This window comes from Leptonychotes weddellii, chromosome X, assembly GCF_054177405.1.
Source record: "Leptonychotes weddellii isolate Sample4059 chromosome X, ASM5417740v2, whole genome shotgun sequence".
Taxonomy (NCBI): Eukaryota; Metazoa; Chordata; class Mammalia; order Carnivora; family Phocidae; genus Leptonychotes; species Leptonychotes weddellii.
In genome coordinates, this window is record NC_138385.1 from 90,713,269 (window position 1) to 90,740,660 (window position 27,392).

Sequence of the window (27,392 nt, forward strand, 5' to 3'; positions counted from 1 at the left end):
CTGTTTTAGGTTTTTACACAAATACCTCCAAAATACAGCATATGACTCATAAAAGTGAAATACTCAAAAAGTTAAAAAGAGTTTCAGAGTATTTCAGTGAAAATTTTCATTTCCATTCTGTATGACAGGAAAAGGACAAAACCTTAAACATCTGAAATGCAGATATCCTAAATAAAACAATTCTACTAGAAAGAACTTTATTTGATCACTGTGTCAGTTTGGCTTTTGTAATTCAATAGAAATTATACCAAATTTAGAGAAATTGGAGGAAAATGATAAAGGACTTAAGTATGAGATAATGTGTTATTTTTCTCAGAGAAGAATGCATTATAGGTCATATACCAACCTTGTGTCATCTGAAATGTTTGGGAAGATGGTAAGTGGTTCTTGAGAACAAGAAAAATTGATAAATATTTAAACCTTAAAGAATCAGGTTAGCCCACTGAACAATGTTAACATTACCACAGGGTGTAACACTATGTGCCTCCTGATACGATGCAATAGGAAGTAGTGAGCAACAACTATGAAATATTTTCATCCCCTCAAAAAATGGATCCAGAATTTAAGCAAGCCGCTAAACCTAATGACCATTTATAGGAAATCTGAGGGATAAATGAACATGTTAACAACATCATAAGGATAACACAGAGCCAGACAAATCCAGAATATGGGCAATTCGACAAAACAAATGACTGTTTCTTAAATGATATCCCCCCTCCCAAAGGCGGAACTGTTCCAAGTTCAAAGACACTAAAAGGTACCATCCAACTTAAACCAACTATGAAAAAAACAATTAGGAAAAAGTGAATACCAACTAGATATTAGGAATTGGTGTTAATTTTCTTAAGTGTGAATAACAGTACTATGGTCATGTTTAAAAAGTCATCATATATTAAAGACATGCTAAAGTTCATGGATGAAATGATACAATGCCTGGGATGTGCTTTAAAATACTTCCCTCAAAAGTGGGCTGATTAGATAAAAAAGCTGGCAAAATGCTGATAATTACTGAAGCTGGGAAAAGGATGCAGGGAATTTCATTTATACTACTTTCTTTTTTTTTTTTTAAGTTTTATTTATTTAAGTAATCTCTACACCCAACGTGGGGCTCGAACTCATAACCCTGACCAAGATCAAGAGTTGCATGCTCCTTCGATTGAGCCAGCCAGGCACCCCCATACTACTTTCTTGACTTTTATGTATGTTTGAAAACTTTGTACAATAATAAAAGCTCTTAAAAATGTATTATAAATGGAAGATTACATTTGAAAAAAAAATTAAAAATCAGTTCTTACTCCTCTGCCATTCTTGCACACAGTACTTAAGTGAAGTTTTTCTTGATTATTTATCATATTTCCTAACCCCAAGTAGATGTGGACAAGCATCCAGGGCATTTCTTGACTTAAAGAGATAGTCTGTGAACATAATTTGTGTTTTTCAACACTGACAATAATCTGGATCCCATGATTTTGTATAAAGACTTGGGAGGCTGATTTTTCAGAGTAGAAAGAACTCAAAATAAATTTGACAGCTTCTGAGAATAAACTTGCTTCACCTTGTCACTTGCTACACAGAACAAAAGATCTGACTTCAAAGTGTATTTGTGGATGCCAAAATGACTTACTCTAGATGCCTACATAAAATAACTCTACCCCAAATAGCTTTGGATAGGACACCACCCATACAGCACGGGGGTATTTAATTACTGGAATATAGTTAATTGGTTATGGTTGAGCTTGAATGCTGCCTTAACACAAGTTCTTCTAAGTGAAGAATTAGATACTAGAGTCCTAAAACTCAAATATAATATTATGAAATTAGTTAGAAATTCAACAACAATATATAAATATTAGTACCCAACTTACCAAGAAGAATGTTTCCTAGTTTGGGCCTATTATTACTTTACTGATTTTCATTAAAGAAATTAGAACAAAATACATCTGTAGACATGGTCTAAGAATTGGTGAATGGCAAGTACTGCTGCTTGAAGCATTATATTATACTGAAGAAATATACACACCTCTAACTGGGAAGCTTAACTGCTGTAAAGTTGATGCACTAATACAGTAACCAATTTGGGGCTCATAGGCGATGGTATCTAGACATTCATTCCAATCTTGTACATTAGTAACAGGGCAATCCTGTAGATGGGTGACAAGGTCTCCCACAAAAAGGCCTCTGGGTCCAATGGCTGGTGAGTCCTTGGGAAGAGGGTACAACCAAATCAGATAACGTATGAAGACAAGCTATGATTAATCTGACCCAATAATAAAGACACTGAGTTGATTAGGTAGAATATTTTAACTAATGCAGAAAATAAGCCAGCTTTGAATCCAAGATGTAGAGTCCTAGAACATTAATAAAATAATACCTAACAATTACAGTTACTTTTCCAAGATTCGTAATTTTTCATAACTGAAAAAAAACCTACTTGCCAACTATCAAGATTAAAATGATAAAGTTTTTCCCAGACTGCTGATTAAAATTTTTTGTGAAAGTAGTCATCAGATGCCTTCATTATCTTGTATACCCTCAGTGGATAAAACTGTAAGACAAGTCCTAATCTAAACACAGTCCCAAATATGCAGACAATACCATCAGCACAATGAATACGTGAGCCAGTTGCTCACTAAGGTAATTTTCCTCTTCCGAAGGTCTGAATAGAAGACTTGATGCCATTGTAGTAATTATTGTCTAAGGCAGTGAAATAAAGAGTTGAAGAAAGTAACTTAAGCTCCTATGAAATGTTCTGGCTGGCTAGTCTAGGTTTCAATCTTCTTACTTAGGAATAAGGACATCTGACTCAAAAGCACAGTTATAAAAATAAACAGTAAAGTTAAATGATGCATTTTATCAACAAAGTACAGGTAAAAAATCTTGACACTATCTTTGTAACTCAGAACAGAAACAATTTTAAGTATTTTTAAAAAGCCAATGGGTTTCAAAAAACTTTTTGTTCAACTTAAAAGGATTATAGTAATTTCTTCAGGAGAAACTGAACATTCTGCATATGAAAACTTGAATATACATTCCTAACATAAAATGCTAAGTGCTACATCACAAAATCTGGTAAACGAATGCCCCACGTAATCCTCATTATTTACCTCAGCAACTTCAGTGATAAGCACCCCGACTCCAGTGTAGTAAAATGGCAAGAGAATTACAGGGAGGAGCACAAGAGCTAAAATACCAAGGAGCGCAAGGACAAAATTATGCCAGATACCTGAAAAGAGAAAAAAAAAGGAGTAAGCTCAACTAGGGGCAGGAATGATCTAGGTATCTGGACTTCAGAATACCTGGGCATTCTTTTTTTTTTTTTTTTTAAAGATTTTATTTATTTGACAGAGAGAGACAGCGAGAGCAGGAACACAAGCAGGGGGAGTGGGAAAGGGAGAAGCAGGCCTCCCGCCGAGCAGGGAGCCCGATGTGGGACTCGATCCCGGGACCCCAGGATCATGACCCGAGCCGACGGCAGACGCTTAACGACTGAGCCACCCAGGCGCCCTACCTGGGCATTCTGATAAATTAATGAAGTAACCAGAAGCTGTGAAGCAGATAAAACTACTTTAGTACCGAGGAAAAATGTTCAGTTAGAGGCCTCTTCCATTTCAGATTCTGAAATGTAAAATGAGCATGTTAATACCACATAAAGAAGGCCATATACTAATATGGTTTAACATTAGTAGAATCTATATATTCTAATATATATATAAAACAAGGAGAATTAATATCTTCTACTTGCTTCATCTTCTTTTCAGTAAATGTATACATTAACTGAAGCATACTTGTGATCTTTGAAAAAAATTTCAAAGCTATTCAAATAAAAGTTAAGATGAAATAAAAAAAACATTCTTGCTGAGCTGGTTCATGGAAATTCAAATGGTACTTGGAAAAAGAGTGTTTTAAGAATTAAACTATTATGGAGAGTAATATCGATGGACCAAACACAGTATCTTATACCATGTCACAGACTATAACCATCTCTACCATATATACAGAGATTTTCTTTCTTTCTTTTTTTTTTTTTTCTTAAATACAGAGAAGGTTAAAGTGAACTCAGTGGTATGCTGGAGGCCAGTCCTACCAGCTTGCCACAGCTGACTGTGTACATCTCTTTCTAATTCCTCCTTCAGGGACTTTGGGTTGGCACCCTGAAATTGGCCAAGGCAGGAGAAATTATACCACAGAAACCAGCAAATGCTACACATGGAGAGCTCCTCATTCTCCCTTCCAGAGCCAGGGCTTAAACAATCACTAGCACATCACTAGATACCCTTTTCTTCCATACCTAGCCTTTCCTTCTTCTACTAATTTTTCTCATGGGGCAGGGTGGGGGTTCTACTAGCACTCTGAACCTTGCAATTCTTAGTTGTACAAGTCTGTCCCTTGCATTATAGGATATTTAGCATTTCTGGCTCTCATCCACCAAATGCCATTAGTACTCTCCCCTCACTGAGGCAACCAAAGAATACTCCCTACGCCCCACACATTCCAAACATCTCCAGGAGGGTAGCAACACCAGTGGTTGAGAACCAATGTTTTATAGCAACAGAAATGTAACCCAAAGTCATTTCCTATACTCACAGGAAGCTGAGTATGGCCATAGGCCTGCTTTGGCTAAAAGGGTATGAGTGGAGGTGATGGGAATTTCACTGTCCTCATGTATGTACTTTGGACTTTCCCCTCATTTGCATATTCATATCTATCCCATTTCTTATATCCACTTTATTTTCTTATATCCATTACTTTACTAATTTATCAGAATGCCCAGTTCTTATGTCCATTACAGAGTAATCCATGTTAAAAAACATATTGACTTATTTATAAGGTTCCCTACTAATGATCACTTAGGTTGTTTTAACTTGTTCATACAATGCTGTAACAAACAGCTTTGTTCATATTGTTATCTAATTAAGTATGCATCTATGAAGGTATGGAAAGTTACATAGAAATGGAATTGTTGGGTCAAAAAAATGTGCATTAAAATTGACCTCCAGGGGCGCCTGGGTGGCTCAGTCAGTTGAGTGCCTTCGGCACAGGTCCTGATCCCAGGGTCCTGGGAATGAGTCCCATTCTCAGCCCAGCATTGGGCTCCCTGCTCAGTGGGGAGCTTGCTTCTTCCTCTCCTCCCTGCTCATGCTCTCTCTTGCTCTCTCTCTCTCTCTCAAATAAATAAAATCTTAAAAAACAATTGACTTCCAGGGAGTCTGCATTAGTGTTCTCATAATTGGCATAGGTTTCCCTACCCTGTAAATAACACTGGATGCTATGTAATGTTAGATTTTGCCATCTGCTAGGTTAAAAGTAAAATCTGTTGTGATTTGTTTAAGTATAAGCTTGTACATTTTCCATGTTTATTAAGACTATTTGTATTTCTGTTGAGAACTATTTCTATCCATCACCTGTTCACATTTTTTTACTAATTTGTATATATTATTATTGAATGTATATATTGAAGAATTTGGTCTTTTTTTTTTTTTTAAAGATTTTATTTATTTGACAGAGAAATAGAAGAGAGCACAAGTAGGCAGAGGGAGAGGGAGAAGCAGGCTCTCTGCTGAGCAGGGAGCCAGATGTGGGGCTCGATCCCAGGACCCCAGGATCATGACCTGAGCCGAAGGCAGCCGCTTAACCGACTAAGCCACCCAGGCACCCCTTAAAAGATTTATCTGAGAGAGAGAGAGAGTGAGAGAGCAAGAGTGGGGAGAGGGAGAAGTAGGCTCCTCGCTGAGCAGGGAGCCTGATGCGGGACTCAATCCTAGGACCCTGGAATCATGACCTGAGCTGAAGGCAGATGCTTATCTGACCAACCACCCAGGTGCCCCCGAATTTGGTCCTTTGTAAGACGTATTACAATTTTTCTTCCAGTTTGTTTTTTGGCTTGGTTTATAGTTTTGCCTATGTAGACATTTTACATTTTGGTGTGGTCAAATTGCTCCTTTGCATTAAACCTTTCCCAGTTCAAGATTACAGAAGATACTCACCTGGTGTTTTCTTATATTGCTTTCACAGCTTCATTTAAAAAACAAAAATAAAGCAAAAACTTTTTTTTTTGCCCACTGGAATTTACTCTAGTGAAACTTAATTTAGGGATACAGCTATAAACTGCCCCCCCCCAAACTGCTAGTCCCAATACAATTTCACAAAATAATCCAACCCCAACATTGATTAGATTTGCCATTGTTACCATGTGTTAAATTCAGCTTTCCCCCAACTCTTCAGGATGGCAGTTCACAAGAAGAATGCCATGAGGAGAGTTGCACTCTCACCATTTCTCCCTTATCAGGATAATACCACCACACAACCATAGCACAGACCCTATTGTTTTCCCATCCAAACAGTCAGAGGGGGCACAGAGCAGCACTGCTTTCCTGACTCTCTGGGCAGCTTTTCTCTTGTCAGCGAGGCAGCTGGTAGAACATCACCCCTCTAGATTCCAGATTTGCCCATGATGGCTAAGTGGCAATAAACATTTCCTTTATTTAAACAACCTCTTGTCCATTAACGATTTGTTTTTAAGTATACTGAAGGAATCTTTTATAACTTTTACTTTTTCTAGAGCAGAGTTTTTTGACGGTGGCACTAGTGGCATTTTAGGACACATAATTCTGTGATGTGGGGAACTATCTTGTGCACTATAGGATGTTTAGCAGCATCCCTAGCCTCTACCCACCAGATGTCAGTAGCTCCCTCCCCATTTTCTCTATTTTCTAGCTATGGTATTCATATAGGCAAGTTTTTTTTTCCTTCTTCAGAAGAGGTATTTTATTTTTGCTTTTTCTATTACACAAGATATACACATCAAGTGTTAAAAAGTCAATATATACACAATATATTCTACAACTGAGCACCACTAACTGAACATGCAGAGAAATTATACTAGACAACAGCACCCGACAGTATTTTGGGGAAATAAAATGACTAAAATAGATTTAAACTGACTAATACTATTAAATCACATCTAATATTGAATACAATGGAAATCAATACAGGTAAGTTAGGAAAAATGTGTTTATATCAAAGAATACAATCAAAATTAAGATAGCAAACAAAACCTATATAACTTTTTTTTAAACAGGAAAATACTTTATGTACATATGTAATTGTTCATTCTTTTAGAGAAAATCTGTTGCAAGCAAAATTATCAACCTTCAGAAAAAACATACAAAGAATTACCAAACACATTCCTAAAAGTATAAATATGAACATCTGGAAAATTCAGAACTTTAAAAATTTGTAGGCAATACATGAACTTCATATTTAAAAAACCCTGAAAATAAGTCCCATTTTTAGAACAGTTGTATAAAGAACGGTCTTTTGATGTGAGGTTCATAAATTATCCTCCTGTTGGGACCAAACTTTACAAAAACACCATGTATTTCAAATAGCATTACAGAACAAGATATAGCATCTTAACAATGTTATCTTATATAAAGGAATACTTTTTTTTTTAAATTTTACTTTTACTACTCTATCAAAACATGACCCTTAGATGTGTAGGAATCATTAAAAAAATAATTTCTTAGAAGCAATACACAAGAGAGGCATATTTATTTGCAATCACACTCCTAGAAGACACTTCACAAGTTTGAGAAGGGTCTGCTCTTCTTACTGGCTGTTTTTGTTCTTTGCGTGTGTTAGGATATGAGATTTCAGGTTAGTTGACTGAGCGAACTTCTTATTACAAGCATCAAAGGGGCACACGTAGGGCCTGTCTCCGGTATGGATTCGCACATGTGTACGCAAATTGAAATCCAGGGAGAAGCGTTTTCCGCAGCCTTCAAACGTGCACTGAAAGGGCTTCTCTCCAGTATGTACCAGTTGATGTCGTTTTAGTTTTGAGTTCTCGACAAAAGCTTTGCCACATTCTGCACATACGTGGACTCTAGGGCCGTGAGTGTGCAGATGTTTCCGCATAGCAGAGTTATCCCTGAACATCTTCACGCAGCCTTTATGAGGGCAAGCTATTGTTCTTGGAGCATCTTCTTTGGGTTTTCTTGGCTTCATTCTAGTAAATTCTGCCAGTTGTTTAGGATCTGAGAGATCAATACCAGGTATTCCTTCAGGAGGAAGCTTCTTCCCTGTCATGTACTCTGAATAATCAGAAGCTGAGTTCTCAATCTGTCCTGTCTCATGGTCTCTTTTCTCACTTGGGGACCACATGGTGACGGCGAACTCACCCTCCAGGGTTTTGATCTGCACCTGCTTCTGCTCCCACTTCTTGGGGCCCATCTTGGAGTTGCTACTTCCCGCCTGGGGCTCATTGGTGGTGTAATTTTTCTTACCGCTGGCCTTCCTGCTTCGGCTGCTGCGCTTCTTGCTGCGGCTGTAGGTTGATGATGATGTGGTAGCTGACAAGGAAGCCAGGGTCTGCTGGAAGCAGTCGTTTTCATCAACCGGAATGACCATCTGGTCCTCGAAACTGCTGTTGGCCTGCAGGTTGTCTGACTCGTTGCAGCCCACCACTTCCTCCTGTGTCTGCACCATGATTATTTCCTGGTTGTGGTCCCCTTGGTTCGGGTTGCTGGTAATAAGCGGCTGCAGCGCGATCAGAGGCGGATGGTAGTGGCCACCGTGTACCCAATTGCCGCTGATAATCTCATACTCCGTGATGGTTTCCATCGCCATAGCCTCCACAGGGATGGTCTCCACAGGGACGGCCGCCACAGGGACGGTCGCTACTGGGACGGTCTCCACATGGATCTGGTGCAGCTCCACGGTATCTGTAAGTACCTCCGAATTTTCTGTGGGGCTGTAGAGAGCGTCGTTTGAGGCCATGGCTGAGAGCTCCACAAAGGCTTTGGCTCCTGGGCAGCGGGTGGGCGACTGGAAGGCTGCGTTTAAGGCTGAGAGAAAAGCGAGAGCTCCAGAGGAAAGCGCGAGCGCCAGAGGAAGGTGTGGGCGGTTGAGCGGGAAGACGCAGAAGACTCGGAAGTCGCGGCCGAGGACGCCGAGAACACGGAAGACGCGAGGGCTTCTGGGAGCGCCAGGCGCATGCGCTTCCCACTACCTCAACAAGCGCATGCTTACGTTCACACTCACGCGCTCGTGGACGCTCCAGCCGTCATGCACACGTCACCCTCCCCTCCCCACTCCGAACGCCACACTATTGTTTTTTGAATGTTAATTCGGTAACTAGGTTTTTCACCGAATTTTTCTATATTTCTGTTGATTTTTCTCCTTTCCTTCCCCCACCAAAGTATATAACAGTATCTGGAAAAAAAGGCTTACTCCTAATATTTTTGCTTCTTTCTTCCGTCTTACTGTACTGACCCATATTTAGAGACCCATTTAATGGTATCAGTGATAATTGATAATGGGATTGCTTGTCTTATCCTTTAATAGGAATGCTTGTTAGTGTTATGCCATTAGGAAGTATCCAGCTATTTTTACTTCTACTAAGGAAATTTTTTGGTTTTTTAGCCATTAATGGATGTTGAATTTTGTTAAATACCCAGTCCAATATCTGCTAGATGAGGATTACTTTTCCCTAATGGTAAATAATGTTTACCACTTTCAAATACATTTCCTATTGTTGAACCATCCTCGCATTGTTTAGATACACCGTATGTAGAGTTTTTGGTACTTTACAAGATGTTGTATCAGTGTTATATTAGCCTAATTTTTTTTTTTTAATTTCTTCCATGCACTGTGGAAAGTTTATACTAAATTAGAATTAAAAAAACAACTTTCCTTCAAGATTGGAAAGAATTACACCTATGAAGCTTTCAGGGGCATTCTTCATCAACTTTTTAAATTTCTCCCATTGTAATTAGCCTATTTAGATTTTTTTTCTATCTTCTCTGGAGTTTATGCCATTTATATTTTTAATTAATTATCCAAGTTTTTGAAAATTTTTTGCAGAGATGAACAAAGAACACTTTTATAATTGTTTTAGTTTTTTCTGTATCGGTTGTCATTCTGTCTATACATGCTTTTTGCCATGTATAATCCTTTTTTTCTTCAAACCTCTCGGGCTTAAGGTTTTTTTTTTCCCTAATTTATAATTTTCTACCTACATCCTTATTACATTGCTTCTTAACTATTTTATAGTTCTTTTCTCACTTCTTCAGTTGAATGTTTAACTGACTTTCATTTCTTATTTCATAACTGTGTAAGACAGTGAATTTTCCTTTTAGCAAAACCTTACAACTTATGTCATTATCATTTTTAAATATACCACAATTATGTTTGGAACTGAATTGGTCAATTTTTATGTTTCATGGTCACTTGAAAAGAAACTGTCATGATATAGAGTTTGACATATTTATTGAATTTTACTTTACTAATTCGAGTTTTGATGATCTGACTTTTCATACTTACTTGCCATGTATTAAGAGATGAGATAAGCTTCCTTCATTACATTTTTGTTTTTTCCTTGCACTTGCATATTTTCCATTTTTGTTTTGATGGTTTGTTACTTGATGCAGTGAGTTCACAATGATTACATTCTCTCTGTGGATTACCCTCCTTATGATTATTAAGTCACCCCCTATGTCTAACTAACAATGTAGTCATATTTCCTGTTCACATTTCCATGGTATGTCCTGTTCATTTTACTTTCAACCTTTTAAAAATTGTTGTTTTTGAAGGCACTGGAATGTACATTATTTTGCTTTATTACTTTTTAAAAAAATATTTAAGTAATCTCTACACCCAACATAGGGCTCAAACTCACAAGCTCAAGAGTCGCATGCTCCTCAGACTCAGTCAGCCCGGAGCCCCTTGCTTTATTACTTTTAACTGAGAATCTTACAAACTGAATTTATCAACCAAAAGGTGAGATGTTTTCATTTGTGAAGTGAATATTTTCCATAATGATACACATACAAATAAAGAAATTTAAGTTTGTTACCTGCACAGAATATCCTTAGCTGCTGGACTGGTGATATAAGTTGCAAGTGAGTGGTGAACAGATCAACAAATGCTCCAGGATAAATAACGAAGAGAAAAATCCCAAAGCCATTAAATCGAACTTGTTCCCTAAGAAATCACATAAGAAAAAGGAATTTACTACTAGTACTGCATTTTTCAAATTAATAATGTATTTTAAAACTTACCACTGTGATTTAAATTCTTGCTTAACAAGTCTCTCTGGACAGTAGAGAAAAATAAACTCATATGATGTATATTTATCTCATAATTTTACAATAGTGTACAGATTTGGTTGTCTATGAAATTTCATTATGTAAAACAAGGGCATTCTGAAATAGGCTTAAAGCTTCAAAACTTTTAGAAACCAATATGCTGAGCAAATAACTTGAAATTAGTCACATATATAAAGAAATGGTTAATATTTGTGAAAAACTAAATGAAAAACATTTTTATGGTTTACTCTGAATTATTTTCAGAGAAGGACACAAAAGAAAATATAATTCAAGTAGAGTATCTAAATATTTATATCTGTTTTAGCTATTATTCATAAAAGTAGAGGTTTATTTAAGTGTATTCCTGTTGAATTACTGTTAAAATAAGTATACTTAAATATGCATAAGGCTCAAATTGTCCTTAAGAGAACTACTTTTTATCAATTCATTCTCTAAAAATGGAATTACATATAATAGCCTCATAAGACCAGCTACTCTAAAAAAACCATTCCCCAAATATATTGTGCTGTCATTTAGTACTGAATATGACTGTAAAATTCACTTTCACTTGGCAGTTGGATTTTATAAAAGATTACCCATACTGTTTCACAAACGTACACTGAAGTATTAAACTGTTAATAACAATGATTTTATATGCAAAACCCTAAAAGCTGCAATGCTAAAAATAAGGAAGCAAAGGTGAGAGATTAAAAAAAAAAAGTAGCTGCCCACTTAAACCACTATATGTCACACTTGTGTAACAGCATATGCTCTGTCAAGATGAGGGTTTATCGGCAGTCAACAGACTCTTGTTCATAAGCAACTGGAAAGTAATAAGAAGTGATTACATCTTCTATAAAATCTTTTATCTGGTCCACATACTCAGAGGATAAAACACATTCCCATCAGTATGTGTGTTCACCATGGCAGTTAATTATCAGTGGGAGTGAAGGGGGCATTGTGCTCCCTTATCACAATTTTATAAGTTTAGGAGCCTTTAAAATGCTCAGGTGTAATTACAATGATACATTTGAGTAGTCAAGACAAGAACAGGGCATGATACTTAAAGCAAGTTCCAGATCTCATCCTCTCTTATCTTCTACTTGGGTTTCTAGATAGGCTATGATATTTGTTAACAAACCCAGAGCTTTCAATGTTCTTGCTCTAGCCAGCAGAGGCCATGAGTAGAAGCAGGAAAGTATTTCAGCCAATAAGTCAAACAAAGTACTAAGAAGGCAGGTGGGTGGTCTCCAAGTGTAGTGGTTATCATTCCGACCTAATAATGAATATAAAGATTAGGTTTCAGGGTTTGATGAAAATCTTGAAGCACCATGACGATATAACCAGGCTGGCAAAAGGCAAAGGGTAGAAGACCTAGATTACAGATATGCACATAGTTATTTGAGTATATTCATCAATATATTAATCATTATAAAAGAGAAGGTACCTCAAAATAATGTGGATATGCACTGGGCAATATCCACAGAAAGAAAAAACTATCAAATTTAGCAGATTTTAGTAATAAATGCTTCTAAGTAAAAAGTTTTTACATGTAGTAGAAAGAAAAATGTTACCTAATAGCTGCTATCCCATGTCCAATTTCATGTACAACACCACTAATGAGAACTGCAGCGAAGAAATAGGTCAGTTGGTTGACAGGTAAATTTATACCAGGAACCTGTTCACAGACACAATGATAAATACACACATGGGCACAAAGAAACCACGATGTTCGCTCCATGTTAAAGCTTAAACTTCCAGGCTGAAGGTTCTGGAAACTAAAAGTAGGGGTGCCTGGGTAGCTCAGTTGGTTAAGCATCTGACTCTTGGTTTCAGCTCAGGTCATGATCTCAGTGTCATGAGATTGAGTCCTGCCTTGAGCCCCGCTTCAGGTTCGGTGGTCAGCACTGAATCTGCTGGAGAATCCGCACCCCCCACGCCCCCCACTCCTGCTCATGTTCTCTCTTTCTCAAATAAAGAAATAAAATCTTTTTTAAAAAAAGTAAAAGTAATATGAATAGCAGTGGTTCACTTCTCTACTATATCACAATAAAAGTAAAAACATCAGTTTTTCTGAACTAGGCAGTTTTTGAACTAAGCACACCACCAATCTAAAGATAACAGTAAACACCAGGTTAAAAAGTCGAAACTTTGGGGCACCTGGGTGGCTCAGTCGGTTAAGCGTCTGCCTTCGGCTCAGGTCATGATCCCGGCATCCTGGGATCAAGCCCTGCATCGGGCTCCCTGCTCAGCTGGGAGCCTGCTTCTCCCTCTGCCCTTGCTCCTCCCCCCTGCTTATGTTCTCTTTATGTCAAATAAATAATAAAATCTTTTAAAAAAGTAAAAACTTTAGCTTCCTGAAGTATTCACCATGGGAAAGAATTAGGGAGCCTGGCAAAGTGTCAGGGAATGCGGAGTGACAGTGACAGAGTCAGCAACTGTTCTACCCTCAGGGGCTAGAAGCCTGATATGGAAATTCTTATTACAATTCCTAGTCCTTCCTCTGAATTGTTATTGCAAGGTTCCAAGTACTTAAGTGAGTAATATAGGATATTCCTGCCTCCCATCAATGAGTTTTCATTTTAATATTCTTGAGTTACATGAGCACTGGTAATTAAGAGTAGTGTAATCAAGTGCCTCATTGGTGTGGGAGTGGGAGCACCATGACCTCCATTTCTTTGATCCCATCAAATTTGTCTAGTACATTGGTCAGAAAAATAGTATCAAAATGATACATAAGTATTATATTAAAATTTAATGCAGGAAGTAAGTTCTTTGGAACATATAGACATATCAAGGACCTATGAAAAAGCAGAAGTTGTCTTGCAAGCACATGCTCCTATGATGATGTGCATTATCACTGCATACACAAAGCAAGTTTGCTATTGTCAGGGCTGCATGGTATAGTTTTTTAGATACCCAAGAATCGCCTTGTAAGATAATCATTCCCAAGTTCTGTCATCTGTTAAGGAGAAATTCCATAAATTAGGTTAAGTGGGGCACACATCATTAATATTATTTACATACTGAGCATCTATTTCTCATAGTCCAGGAGTTGGACCCTAAAAGTATCCTTCTAGAGGAAATTCCTCCTCTGTCTTATTATTACTTTAATTATAAACTGGAAAACTCAGAGAAACAGAAGCCTATAATCCTGATCCCAAAACACAAAACAAAAAACCATTCTCAATGTTTTATGTCCTTCTAGTCTTTTCATATACATATATTTTTTAAAAATTATACTTTTATTATAAATATGGTTTTGAAACCTGCCCCTTTCACTTAATGGTATCATAAACATTTTTCCATGAGTGTTTTCTGGCTCAACATGATTTTTAATACCTGTATTGCATTCTATAAAATAGACTGTTAGGCATATAATTGTTTAAAAAGTTTCTCCTCTTATAAATACTGTGATAAACCCATTTGGACACATATATTCAAATATTTTGGGGGAATAAATTCTTAGACAAGCATGGTTGGTTCTGGCTCTTTGACATTCTGGATCCATCTCTAACTAGCTAAAGTGACCTCAAGGAAGTTTGGATTATTCCCCCCAACATTGCAATTTCCTCACTATTAAAATGGAAATAACCACATTTACATAAAAGGGTAATTTTGAGGATTAAATAAGATAATCCTTGTCCCATGTTTAATATTATGCTTCATGGAGAGTAATAAATGCTATCATTACACAAAATTTAAAGGACTTTGATACATATCAAACTGTTCTCCAGAAGCAGACCCTTCCATAACCTTGGGCAAAGTAATATTATTCAAATATTTCAAATCTGCAATTTGAGGGAAATAAAAAGTTTCTCACTGTTTGATTTATATTTCTTTGATGATTATTTTTTATTTTTATTTTTTTAAAGATTTTATTTATTTGACAGAGTGAGACACAGCGAGAGAGGGAACACAAGCAGGGGGAGAGGCAGAGGGAGAAGCAGACTCCCCACTGAGCAGGGAGCCCGATGCGGGGCTCAATCCCATGACCCTGGGATCATTACCTGAGCCAAAGGCAGATGCTTAATGACTGAGCCACCCAGGCGCCCCTCTTTGATGATTATTAAAGCTCAATTTTTTCCCCCTACTTCTGACCATTGATAGGTCTTTTGTGAGTAGTCTACTCATGACTTGTCTATTTTTTTCTCCTAGAGTGTTCTTTTGTTCTTATTGCTCTAGAAGATCACTTCGAATATCAACGATCAGTCCTCTGTAATACATATCACAGATGTATTCCCAAGTTCTTTTGCTTTTTAATTTTATTTTACTTTTAGTTTTTTGATATATAAAAATTTTTGTCATCAAAGCTATCAATATTCATGGTTTGTGCCTTTAGTGTTATGCTTATGTCATCCTAATTCTGTGTTCATATAGCAGAAACCCGTTTTTTATCTTTCAAGGTCTCATGATTTTGTGTTTCAATTTTAATTCAATTGGAATTTATTTTTGTGCACAGAGGAATTTCACTTTTAAGTCTCCTTTAGTAACTGAAGAGGAGATTCAAACCATGTTGCAGGGATCACTTTCTAAATTCATAAATTGCAAGTGTCTTTCCTTAGTTATGAAACTAGTTTTCATAATCTTCATTTTTAATGTATGCATAATATTTCCCTGTATGACAATCCCATAACTTAAGCATTCCTCAATTACACATTGTGATTGTTTCTAATTCTTCGTAATAATAAATAATGTTAGGAGAAGAATTTGATGAATACTTTTTTTCCATATTTGGAAGTGTTTCCTTAAAACTAGAGTCCTAGATGTGTAAATAAATGGTCAAAATGTATGAATATTTTTATGATGCTCATTATCTGAAGTTCTCTTTACTCAGCCCCTACTAAGCAACTCTTTCTAAGAATAGCAGGATGGGGTGCCTGGGTGGCTCAGTCGTTAAGCGGCTGCCTTTGGCTCAGGTCATGATCCCGGGGTCCTGGGATCAAGCCCCGCATCGGGCTCTCTGCTCCACGGGAAGCCTGCTTCTCCTTCTCTCACTCTCCCTGCTTGTGTCCCTGCTCTCGCTCTCTCTGTCAAATAAATAAGTAAAATCTTAAAAAAAAAAAAAATATCAGGGTACGCTCTTCTACATACCTGCTCTGTTTCCATGTTGTTAGGGGTCTGCCTGTTCAGATCACTAGTTTCCTTTTCTCTGACCCCTCTTCTAAATTTACGTACTTAAGATTAATTCTTATACACACTCTCTCTACAAGTATCCATCTTATTTTACCTTTATTTCAAATACATCAGTAGGCTTGATTCAATAGGACATTGGTTCCCTTGCTTTATTATTATTTTTAAAAGATTTTATTTGAGAGTGTGCGTGCGCATGCACATGCACGCATCCAAGAGAGAGAGAGCATCAGCAGGAGGGGGGGAGAGGGAGAGAGAGAATCTCAAGCAGACTCCATGCTGAGTACACAGCCCAACACAGGGCTTGATCTCATAACCCTGATATCATGACCTGAGCTGAAATCAAGAGTTGGATGCTTAACCAACTGAGCCATCCAGGTGCCCCTTTTGCTTTATTATTTTACGGATGTAATGATGAGATAAGGTAAGGATTTGAGTATGTGACTATACTAACAGATGGTAGGTCTTATTTGCTGGCAACAGTATGTGACTGCCCATCTGTCTTGGCCATGATCACACAGGGTATTAGATGTACCAGAATTCTGATCTCTCAATGACACAGAGTGCCAGGTTTTTGGGAATTAATACTGAATGAGGCTGTAGGAATTATAATGTAAATAGAAAGTACGTTCTCTGAGCTACAAGAACCCATATCAAAGCCAGAAGACATAACATTCTTAAATGTACACATAAATATGCACAGTGGACTACAGAGGACAGCTTTTTCATGGTTCTGAAGCATGACTCTCCTAACAGTCAATATTTTTGTGAACTCTTTGAATAAACTGAGAAGCAGAAAGAAGAAATAATAATAACACTTTGCCATTCTAATCCTAGCAGGCAGACAGGTGAATGATCACATTTCCTCCCAACCTGCTTCTTTTTCTACTATCTCTTCTTTAGCATACAATAACCAATTGTGTAGCCTGAGAGTTTGGGATGACTCCAGCCTTAATGAGCCAGCCAGATACCCCCGGAAAAAAAACCTTTTTAGAATGGTCTTTTCATAATCCAGACCCTATCTCTATTTCCCATCTTATCTCCTATACCATATACCATATGCCAATATACCCACCTAGACACAGGTGAAAGTTACTTTATAGTTCCTTGAAGAATTACTGGTCTTTCTTTAGGGAGTAGAGCATAATGGCTCTGAGGTCAGTGGTGGGTGAACACTGGGCCCACCATATACAAGCTGTGACTACAAGCAAGTGGGTTAACATCTCCCTTCCTTGGTTTTCTCATCTGTGATGAGATACTTATCTCTAGATTGTTGCAAGAATAAAATAAAATGGGCACAAAAACCTCACACAGGAAGCACTGTTATTATTACTCTATTATTCCCCCCTCCCTAAAGGGGAACACTTTACATAGGGTTAAAATGCAATTTATTTATACGGTATAGAGATCTTTAATAGGCAAATATGGTTCTCTCTGTTACTGGGATGCTCAACTGCCATCTTTCCTTAGAGGCTATGGGGAGTCTCCTCACCCTTCCCTTGAAGCTCTCCTCTCCTCTCTTCCCAGGGCCAGGGACATCTCAGCATGCCTCTTCTCTGTGCCATAGTACCTGGTACTCTGTCCAATTGTAGCACAATCACAGCAGCTCTCCCTCTAGACTGAAAGCTCCATGAGTGCTAGGATTGGATTTTGTTCCCCATATAAGCAGGATTCAGCATAGGGCCAGTAGGCAGAATACATTTAGTAAATGTTGAAGAAATAAATCATCTCTTCTGAGGCCTCACCTGGCGAATCCTTTGAACCTCTAAAAAAGAGCTATGACCATAGGAGAGATTCATTATCATTCTCTACAAATGACTTCTAAATCTATCCATAGTGGCCCAGCCTAGTAGAAACCACAAAAAGAAGAGTTAAAAAAAAAAATCAGTAACTAGCTCTTAAATAGTCTATTCCATTAATAAGAGCACGATTAAGAACATAACACCCATGACTCATGGAAATAAAAACAATACATGTAAAAAATTTGAAATAAAAGTTAGTCAATGGTAAAGCACCCTTCCGCACTCTGGAGACATGCATCAATAAGATATAGGTTTATACATGTGCTTTCAAGTGAGAATTATTATAAATAGCTTATAAAGGAGTAAAGGAGTAAAACTCAGCACATTATTCTTCACATCAGGAAATCACAGTGATTACTGAAGGTCTTATATCTTTAAATAAAAGGATATTATTGCTTAGAGTCTGAAAGCCATGAAGAGGAAAGGGGAACACTTTACACAGGGTTAAAATGCAATTTATTTATACAGTATAGAGATCTTAAATAGGTCACCTCATTCCTTGATAGAAACAATCATTTAACACCTCGAGAAGACAACATGAATTGAATCAAGTATCTGTATAACTGTTGACAATCTTGATGGTGGTGCATTTGTTCTATTAGTACTGCTGCAACTACATATTGCAACAAATCTTTGCTAGATTCCCATTAATATTTTTGTTTAAGCAGGTAATTTGAGAAATGAGACTTTTCATCTATTTCCATATTTATAATATGGAGAGGAGTTATGCTAGCCAGAAGAAATACCTTATATTCATGTTGCAATAAACTTAAAAAGCAAAAAGAAGGTACTTACCACAACTTGTAGCACTTGCTCATTGTGAAGTGAGGAGGAGGAGGAAGAGGAGGAAGAGGAAGATGATGAAGAGGAAGAAGCAGAGGAAGAGGAGGAAGAGGAAGAGGAAGAAGAGGAGGAAGAATAAGAAGAGGGAGAGTCAGCCATCATCTGTGCCAAAGTCTGCATTAGCGTTTTCCCGAGGAGGAAAAAAGAGCTGAACATGGCAATTACGCCAAACACCATTCCAAAATTGAACCTGTCGGGAGGAAACAAAATCACATAAACACACAATTCCTTACAATTCGTGGGTTAACAAATTCATCGACCAGCCACATTTCATAGCTTCAAAATAATGGCTAAAAATTTCACTACTTCTGGGGCGCCTGGGTGGCTCAGTCGGTTAAGCGACTGCCTTCGGCTCAGGTCATGATCCTGGAGTCCCGGGATCGAGCCCCGCATCGGGCTCCCTGCTCAGTGGGAAGCCTGCTTCTCCCTCTCCCACTCCCCCTGCTTGTGTTCCCTCTCTCGCTGTGTCTTTCTCTGTCAAATAAAATCTTTAAAAAAAAAAAATTTTTTTTCACTACTTCTGCCTTGTTTTCCTACCTGAACTTCAGGTATGTGACTGAAGCACAGGCACTGATCTCTCTAAGCAGCTGTAATAGTTTATAATTCTCTCATAGATGAAGAGGCTGAATACTGTTCCCAATAAAAAGTTTCTTTCCTCTCATGTCTTTTGCCCATTTACATAGAATTGTTTTGATCTCGTTCTCATATAATTACAAAAGCCCTTTTGACATTATAGACATCCATTTCTTTTTTCCCCTACCAATTCTTTTGTTTGCATTTTATTTTAGCTATATTTTGTGATGAGCTTAAATATTAACATGGTAAACTTTAACAACAGTTTCCTTCTACTGTTTTAATAATTACAAATTACCCTTCTATAGTTGGGAATAATCTATTACATTTTCTAACTTTTTTTTAAAAAAGATTTTATTTATTTATTTGCCAGAGAGAGAGAGAGAGAGAGAGCGCAGAAGCAGGAGGAGCAGCAGAGGGAGAGGGAGAAGCAGGCTCCCCGCTGAGCAGGGAGCCGATGCGGCACTCGATCCCAGGACTCCGGGATCATGAGCTGAGCCGAAGGCAGGTGCCCAACCAACTGAGCCACCTTGGCGCCCCATATTTTCTAACTTTTTATAAGTTGTGTTTTTCAAGGAACTTGTCTGTTTCATCTAAATTGTCAAATGTATAGGCATAGAATTGTTCACAATAGTTTCATTTTTTAAAAACATCTATGGAATAGGCAGTAATGTTCCTTTTTCTCAATTCTGATTTTTTTAAATTGAAGTACAATTAACATATTAGTTTCAGATATACAACATAGCGATTCTATACATTATTCGATACTCACCATGCTAAGTGTAGTCATCATACAATATCATTACAGTATTATTGACTATATTCCCTATGCTGTACTTTTCATCTCTGTGACTTATTTTGTAACTGAAAATTTGTACCTCTTAATCCCCTTTACTTATTTTACCCATACCCCTGCCTACCTCCTGTCCGGCAACTAACAGTTTGTTCTCTGCATTAAGACTCTGCTTAGTTTTTGTTTGGCTGTTCATTTGTTTTGTTTTTACATATAAGTGGAATCATACAGTATTTGTCTGGCCCTGTCTAATTTATTTCACTTATAATAATACCCTCTAGGTCCATCCATGTTGTTGCAAATGGCAAGATCTCATTCTTTTTTATGGCTAATATTCCATTATGTATATATACCACACCCTCTTTATCCATTCATCTTTCTTTTTTTTTTTTTTTTAAAGATTTTATTTATTTGACAGAGAGAGATACACAGCGAGAGAGAGAACACAAGCAGGGGGAGTGGGAGGGGGAGAAGCAGGCTTCCCGCAGACCAGGGAGCCCGATGCGGGGCTCGATCCCAGGACCCTGGGATCATGACCTGAGCCGAAGGCAGACGCTTAACGACTGAGCCACCCAGACGCCACCCATTCATCTTTCTTTTAAAAGATTTATTTATTCATTCTAGAGAGAGAGAGAGGGAGAATGAGAGAGCGAGTGAGGGGAGGGGCAGAGGGAGAGAATCCTCGAGCAGACTCCCTGCTGTGTGGAGCCGAAGCAGGGCTCGATCCCACGATCAATGAGATCATGATCCGAGCTGAAACCAAGAGTCGGACGATCAACTGACTGAGCCACCGAAGAGCACTTCCATTCGTTTTTTTTTTAAGCTTTTATTATTATTTATCTATTTTTTTTGAGAGGCGGGGGGCGAGAACAAGGGGTGGTGGCAAGAGGCAGAGGGAGAAGGAGAGTCTTAAGCAGGCTCCACACCCAGTGCACAGCCTGACACAGGGCTCGAACTCACGACCCTGAGATCATGACCTGAGCTGAAATCAAGAGTTGGACACTTAACTGAGCCACCCAGGCACCCCTCCATTCATCTCTTGATGGACACTTGGGCTGCTTCTATATCACAGCTATGGTAAATAATGCTGCAATAAACATAGGGGTGCATCTATCTTTTTGAATTAGTGTTTTTGTTTCCTTTGGCTAAATATCCAGTAGTGGAATTACTGGATCATATGGTATTTTTTTTTAAATTTTCTTAAATTGAAGTATAGTTGACATACAATGTTACATTAGTTTTACTGTACAGCATAGTAATTCAACAAGTTTATACCTGTGTTCACCACAAGTGTAGCTACCATATGCTGGTATTTTAGTTCATTTTTTTTGACAAACCTCCATATTGTTTTCCACAGTGGTTGCACCAGTTTATATTACCATCAACAGTGCACTAGGGTTCCCTTTTCTCTGCATCCTTGCTAATGCTTACTGCTTTTTATCTTTTTTATACTAACCATTCAATTCTGATTTTTAGTTACTTGTATTTTCTTCTTCATAATTATGGAAGAGGTTTATTAGTTTTATCAATCTTTTCAAAGAACCAACACTTGGCTTTGCTGACTTTCTTTCTGTATAGTTTTTATTTCACTGATTTCTGCTCTTTATAATTTCTTTCTATTTTGTTTGATCCACTATTACATATTTTGCTTTTTAATGATCTGATTATTTACATTTAGCTCTATTCCATTTGGAGCTAAATTTCTAGCAAAAAGGAATTTGGACAAAGGCCTCCTATGCCCACACTAGAAATTCTGCCAACTACAAAACCTGTCAGTCTCTACGGTGTCCCAGAGATCATTATGAACCTCTTAACAATAAACACTATATGCTCCTCGATTGAAGAAATTTGTTAAACTAAAGGGGTATGCCTGGCATGGCCAGGGGACTCCAGAACCCTGCTGCTACAATCTGGCTGGCCATTTTCCCAATTGGTTTGTGTATATGCCTTACTGGTTGTGAAATATTTTAAATATCATTCTCCTGGAGGGGTATCACAAAAGAAGTATAGGGAAAAGCCTGCAGACTTCTGGGCATCCTATGACTCCCTGGACCCTTGTTTCTATGTGTGATGACAGGGGATAGAATTCTACAGAATTAGTTTCCTGATAGAAAATGCTCCAATTTTTTTTTGCATTTCTTTTGTTTTTGCATTTCTAGTAGTGTATAACTTACACGGTAAAGTGCACAAGTCTCATACATACAGCTCACAGAATTTTTACATGTGCACCCATGTATCTACCACCCAGATCAAGATATAGAACCTTGATTTTTGATGTATGCAAAAGTACAATGATGTAATCTCCTAAGTTTATATAAAACCAGAAAAGTTTTATACTACCATTTTAAAACTCAGCAGATTGGAAAATAATGGAAACAGTTCATTCAACAAGCATTTCTCATGATCACAACGACTGATTTAAACAAAAAAAAGAAAATGAAGAATACCACTGGTAAAGCATCCTTGCTTTCCGCCGTCCCCAACTGTAAAAGGCACGATTGAAAACAGCAGTTTGCCATCTTATGTGAAAAGGGGAGATGCTCAATCCGTTGTTTTCCAGCCAGTCTTCATAAGAATGCTTAAAATACACAGATGACTAGGAGAGAAAGAAAAGTTCGACATCACTCAGTTTTGAAGAACATGTATGAAGTTTAAGAAAATCAAAAAAGTCTTTTCTATAGGAAAGCAAGATACTGACTGTCCAGATACTTATAATTTAAAAGCTTTATGTTTATTCTTCAGGATATTAAAGGTCTCAGACTAGCTGGTCTGTTGAGGTTAGGGTCTGGCAAACTATGGCCCATGGGTTAAATGTGGCCTACACCCTGTTTTTCTTTCTTTCTTTTTTTAAAGTAATCTCTATGCCCAATGTGGGGCTCAAACTCACGACCCCTGAGATCAAGTCACATGTTCTATCGACTGAGACAGCCAGGGACCCCATAATACAGCCTGTTTTTGTATAGCCTATGAACTAAAGATGGTTTCTACATTTTTAAGGGATTGTAAAAAAAAGACAACAAAAACCAAGAATATGTGACAGAGATGCTATGTGGCTCACAAAGCCTAAAATACTTATCATCTGGCCCTTTACAGAAAAAGCTTGCTGAACTCTGCTTAGAGGAGCACTGTCCAACAGAAATATGTGAGCCACAAATGCAAGCCACATATATAATTTTAAATTTTCTAGTAGCTGAATTTTAAAAAGTAAACAGAAACAGATTAATTTAAATATATTTTTAAACTAAAAATATCTAAGATATTATCATTTCAACATGTAATAAACTATTGAAATATTTTACATTTCATTTACTTATTTGTATGTAAGCCTTTGAATCCAGTGTTACTGCACATTTCAATGTGGACTAGTGCCATCTCAAATGCTCCATGACTACACGTAGTTAGTGGCTACCACACTAGACAGAGAGTTCTAGAAGCCTTGTTACAACAAAAAGAGGTCTTGTGCTATAATTTAAAAAGACCCCCAACCAATCCAACACAGGGGACGAGTTAGATGGAATCAGTGCTTTCTATCCTCTTATGAGCAACAACCTCATAAGAAACTAGGCTGCCTTTTATCATTTAAAAGTACAAAACTTACGTAAAGCCATCTTGGGTCTTAGTAACTTACATTTTCCAGGGTTGAGGGAATAGCTGCTATACACAGCTTAACAAGAGTTCTATCTTTAGGGAAGTCTGAAGTCCTTGCGTAATGTACGATTTTGTTTTATATACCCTGACACTGACCCCTATTACCCCGCAGTTACAGAAAGTACAGTTAAGTATTTTGTTATATTGATGCTCATCCATTCGAGAAATTTGTCTCTAGAAGGGTATTTCAGCCGTATCAGTCATAAGAAAGGACCTGACTGAATATAGGTATCTGTTCGCCTTTGGATCTGTAATGTTCTCTGTTCTCAGTCTTCAGGTGAAGTTTTAAAAACTTGCTTGTTTTCCAGGACTTGGAAAAGTAGAGTGACACACCCCTTCAGTATATGTCTACTAAGGAAATCTTTGAAGAACCAAATGTGGAACAGCAGACCAAGTTGGAAGCAGAGAAGCTGAAGGTGCAGACTCCTAAAACTTGAGGTTTCTCCATTCCCCAGGCAGATATTCTGAGTGACGGTTAGGTCTTTTGCTCAAGGAATAGTGCTCTGTTGGAAAACTAGGGGCTGTTACTGAAAGTGAAGTAACCTGATCACCTCACACACTTGACCAGAGACTGTAGAGGTTTGAAAAGTTCTTTTTATTTTGGACTTTTGTCACATATGCAACATGAAGAAATCACGTGGTTTTGTTTTTTCTAAACAACAAAATCACTGTTGAAAGAGGCAGTGGCTGGTACTGCTATATGCTAAACACTATGCCAAGTCCCTGCAGAGGAAGCACCTAAGGATCTTGTAAAGATGCAGATTCTGATTCTGTAGGTCCGAGATAAGGCCTGAGATTCTACATTTCTGACAAGTTCCCAGATGATGCGAGTGCTGCTGGTACTTGAATTTTAGGTTGAGTAGCAAAGCTTTATGTACATGAACTAATGTAATCCTCTCTACAATCTCAGAAGATCCTTACCATTATTACCTCCATTTTGAAGATTAAGAAACCGAGGCACAGAGAGTAATTTGGCCAAGGTCACAAAGGCTGGGAAGTGGCTGAACCCAGCCCTTGCTCTAAGGACTCTACTGTAAAACCTCCTCACTTTGTAAGTTCAAATCCAACAAAGAAGCACAAGTATCACTTCATTTTACTGTTACACCTAAAACACACAATACTAAACTGTAATACTCTATTTAAAACGGTATTCATAACATGAAGGTTTTATTAAACACTTGAGAACTGTACTGTGGAATAAAATCTGTATGTTGTAATGACTTTATTGTTACCTTCACCCCCCCATTCAATTTCAAAGGTTGCTTGAAACATGTGGTCAGACAATTGTGCATAATTTTTGCTACCCTTCCCAAACAGCTGAAAAGTGGACCCTGCACCCGGGATGTACGTGTGGGGTGGGGGAAGGAGATTAGTGTGAAGAAGTGGGTACAGGGTGCAAATGAGAATTGTAGTAGTCAGAAACTAGTTATTTAAATCCTTGTTACCTGAGTATGCTACTTTGAAGTTTGGTCTGTAGACTAACAACACTGGTAGCACCTGGAAACTGGTTACAAATGCAGAATCTTAGGCCCCGCCCCAAACCTGCTGAATCAGAAAGCAATTTTAACCGGAACCCCAAATGACTGTATGCACTTTAAAGTTCGAGCCCGCTGGTCTAAAACACAACTTGATTTAGATTCATTCCAGTACCACAGTCTTTGGAGGGTCGTGGCCTTAAAGACAACGAGGGAGAACAATGCCTTTCCTAGGCGGACTTTTTATTTTCCTCCCAGGTGCGCTGCCGCGGGGTCTGGCAAAGCCCCGACCCTCCCGAGCCCACTACTGGCGCCTCCCGGGCAGGACCCGAAGGCGGCGAGGCCTGCACCGCCCCGCAATGCGACTGCGGCAGCTGCGCAGACCGCCACACCCCTCCCGCGGTCCGCCGTTTTATTTACTCCACGGGGCCCGGGCGCCACGCGGAAAGGCGCACGTGGATACTGGCAGCGCCGCTTCCAGCCCGGGAGGCGCGAGGCAGGGGAAGAGAAAAGGCCTCGGGCCTTGCGCCCCGGTCCTGGACACCGCGGGCTTGGGCTTTAGGCCCGAGGCCCTCACCTTCAGTACCAAGTCGGTCAGGTAGACGGCAGTCCAGCCGCCCACCACCACTACCACCAGCGACACTGGAATCATGGCAGTGGCGGAGGCAGCGGAGGGAAAGCGAGCCCCGGCGTCCTCTTCCCTGTGAGCGGCAACGAGCCCAAAGCGCGGCGCCTACAGCCCCAGCATCCGCGCAGGAACCAAGCTGCCGCCGGTTCCTTTCTCACAGTGGCTCCGTTTCCCGCCGGGCCCTTCCGGAAGGCACACAGAGACGGCCATGTGCGCACCGGAAAAGGGGGCGGGTGCTTATTTTCGTGGGACACCCGGGCGCTGAGGTGTGGGCGTTTGCTCGACACCGGCTCCCAGCCCTCTAGCGATTTCTTAGGCTTTGGCCCTCCCTGCTGTTGGCTCATTGTTTTCTCCGGTTCTGGTCTGGGGTTTGCTGTTCCAAAAGCTAGTGAGAATTTGGGGTCTTCTGAAGGCGGCGGGTCATGTCTCCGCCTCCCTGACCCTGTCATAGGTATCCAGATTTAAGTTAATTATGTTTATTCTTTTTTTAAATTGAAGTGTTATTTACATAAAGCGAAATCAATGCAGGTCTCAGTTGTCCATTTCCATTAGTTTGATAATTGCATATATCTGTGTACCCTAATCAAAAGAGAGAACATTTCCATCTCAGGAATTTTCTTCGTGTCTCTTCCCAGGCAGTCCCCCCACCCCACCCCTGTTCTAATGTATTTAAACTGTGTAAATAGAGCTATAGGATAAGTATACTCTTTTGTGTCTGGCTTATTTCGCTCACCATAATATTTTTTCTTTTTTAAAAATTTTATTTAATTCAATTAGTTAATATATAGTGTATTATTAGTTTCAGAGGTAGTTTATTGATTCTTCAGTTGCATAGAACACCTAGTGCTCATTACATCAAGTGCCTTCCTTCCTGCCCATCATCCAGTTACCCCATCCCCCCAACCACATCCCCTCCAGCAAACCTCAGTTTATTTCCTATAGTTAAGTCTCTTAAGGTTTGCCTCCCTCTCTGTTTTCATCTTATTTTCCCCTCCCTTTCTCTATGAGCCTCTGTTTTGTTTCTTAAATTCCACATGAGTGAAATCATATGATAGTTGTCTTTCTCTATTTCCCTTAGCATAATACCCTCTAGTTCCATCCACCAACATAATATTTTTGAGATTCATCCATGTTGTTGATTAAATTAGGTTCTTTTCGCAATTGGTGCTATGTTTAAAAAATTGGAGGTCTGAATATCTGCACTTCTTTTTATGTTGACTTATACCTGATTATATGTTGACCTGGAGTAGTGGTTTTCAGCCTTGGCTGTGCAGTAGGATCATCGCGGGGCTTTAAAAATTTCCGTTGCCCATTTTCCAGCCTAGACTAATTGAATCAGAAGCTCAGAGTGGGACCCAAGAGTCAGTATTTTTTAAGCTCTTTAGGTCATTCCACTGTGCAGACAAGATT

General features: G+C 38.6%; 1 protein-coding gene across 10 annotated transcripts in view; it reads right to left on the reverse strand.

Moving 5' to 3' along the window:
- Positions 1–26,154, reverse strand: part of MBTPS2 (membrane bound transcription factor peptidase, site 2) — a 48,862-nt gene extending 22,708 nt beyond the window's left edge. For 8 of the 10 annotated variants that reach the window (XR_014141379.1, XR_014141378.1, XR_014141377.1 and 5 more), the window contains exons 1-7: positions 25,932–26,146; positions 22,679–22,827; positions 18,818–19,055; positions 12,662–12,765; positions 10,856–10,983; positions 3,105–3,223; positions 2,021–2,201 (exon numbers count right to left, since the gene is read on the reverse strand). Coding sequence is in view for 3 of the 10 variants with exons in the window: in XM_081809054.1 (XP_081665180.1) it covers positions 2,021–2,201; positions 3,105–3,223; positions 10,856–10,983; positions 12,662–12,765; positions 18,818–19,055; positions 22,679–22,827; positions 25,932–26,006 (994 nt within the window). In the remaining 7 variants the exon portion in view is untranslated. Of the gene's footprint in view, positions 1–2,020; positions 2,202–3,104; positions 3,224–6,582; positions 8,847–10,855; positions 10,984–12,661; positions 12,766–18,817; positions 19,056–22,678; positions 22,828–25,931 lie in introns of those variants that run through there. The other 2 variants (XM_081809053.1, XM_081809052.1) reach the window with 2 other exon arrangements.
- Positions 26,155–27,392: the final 1,238 nt, after the last annotated feature.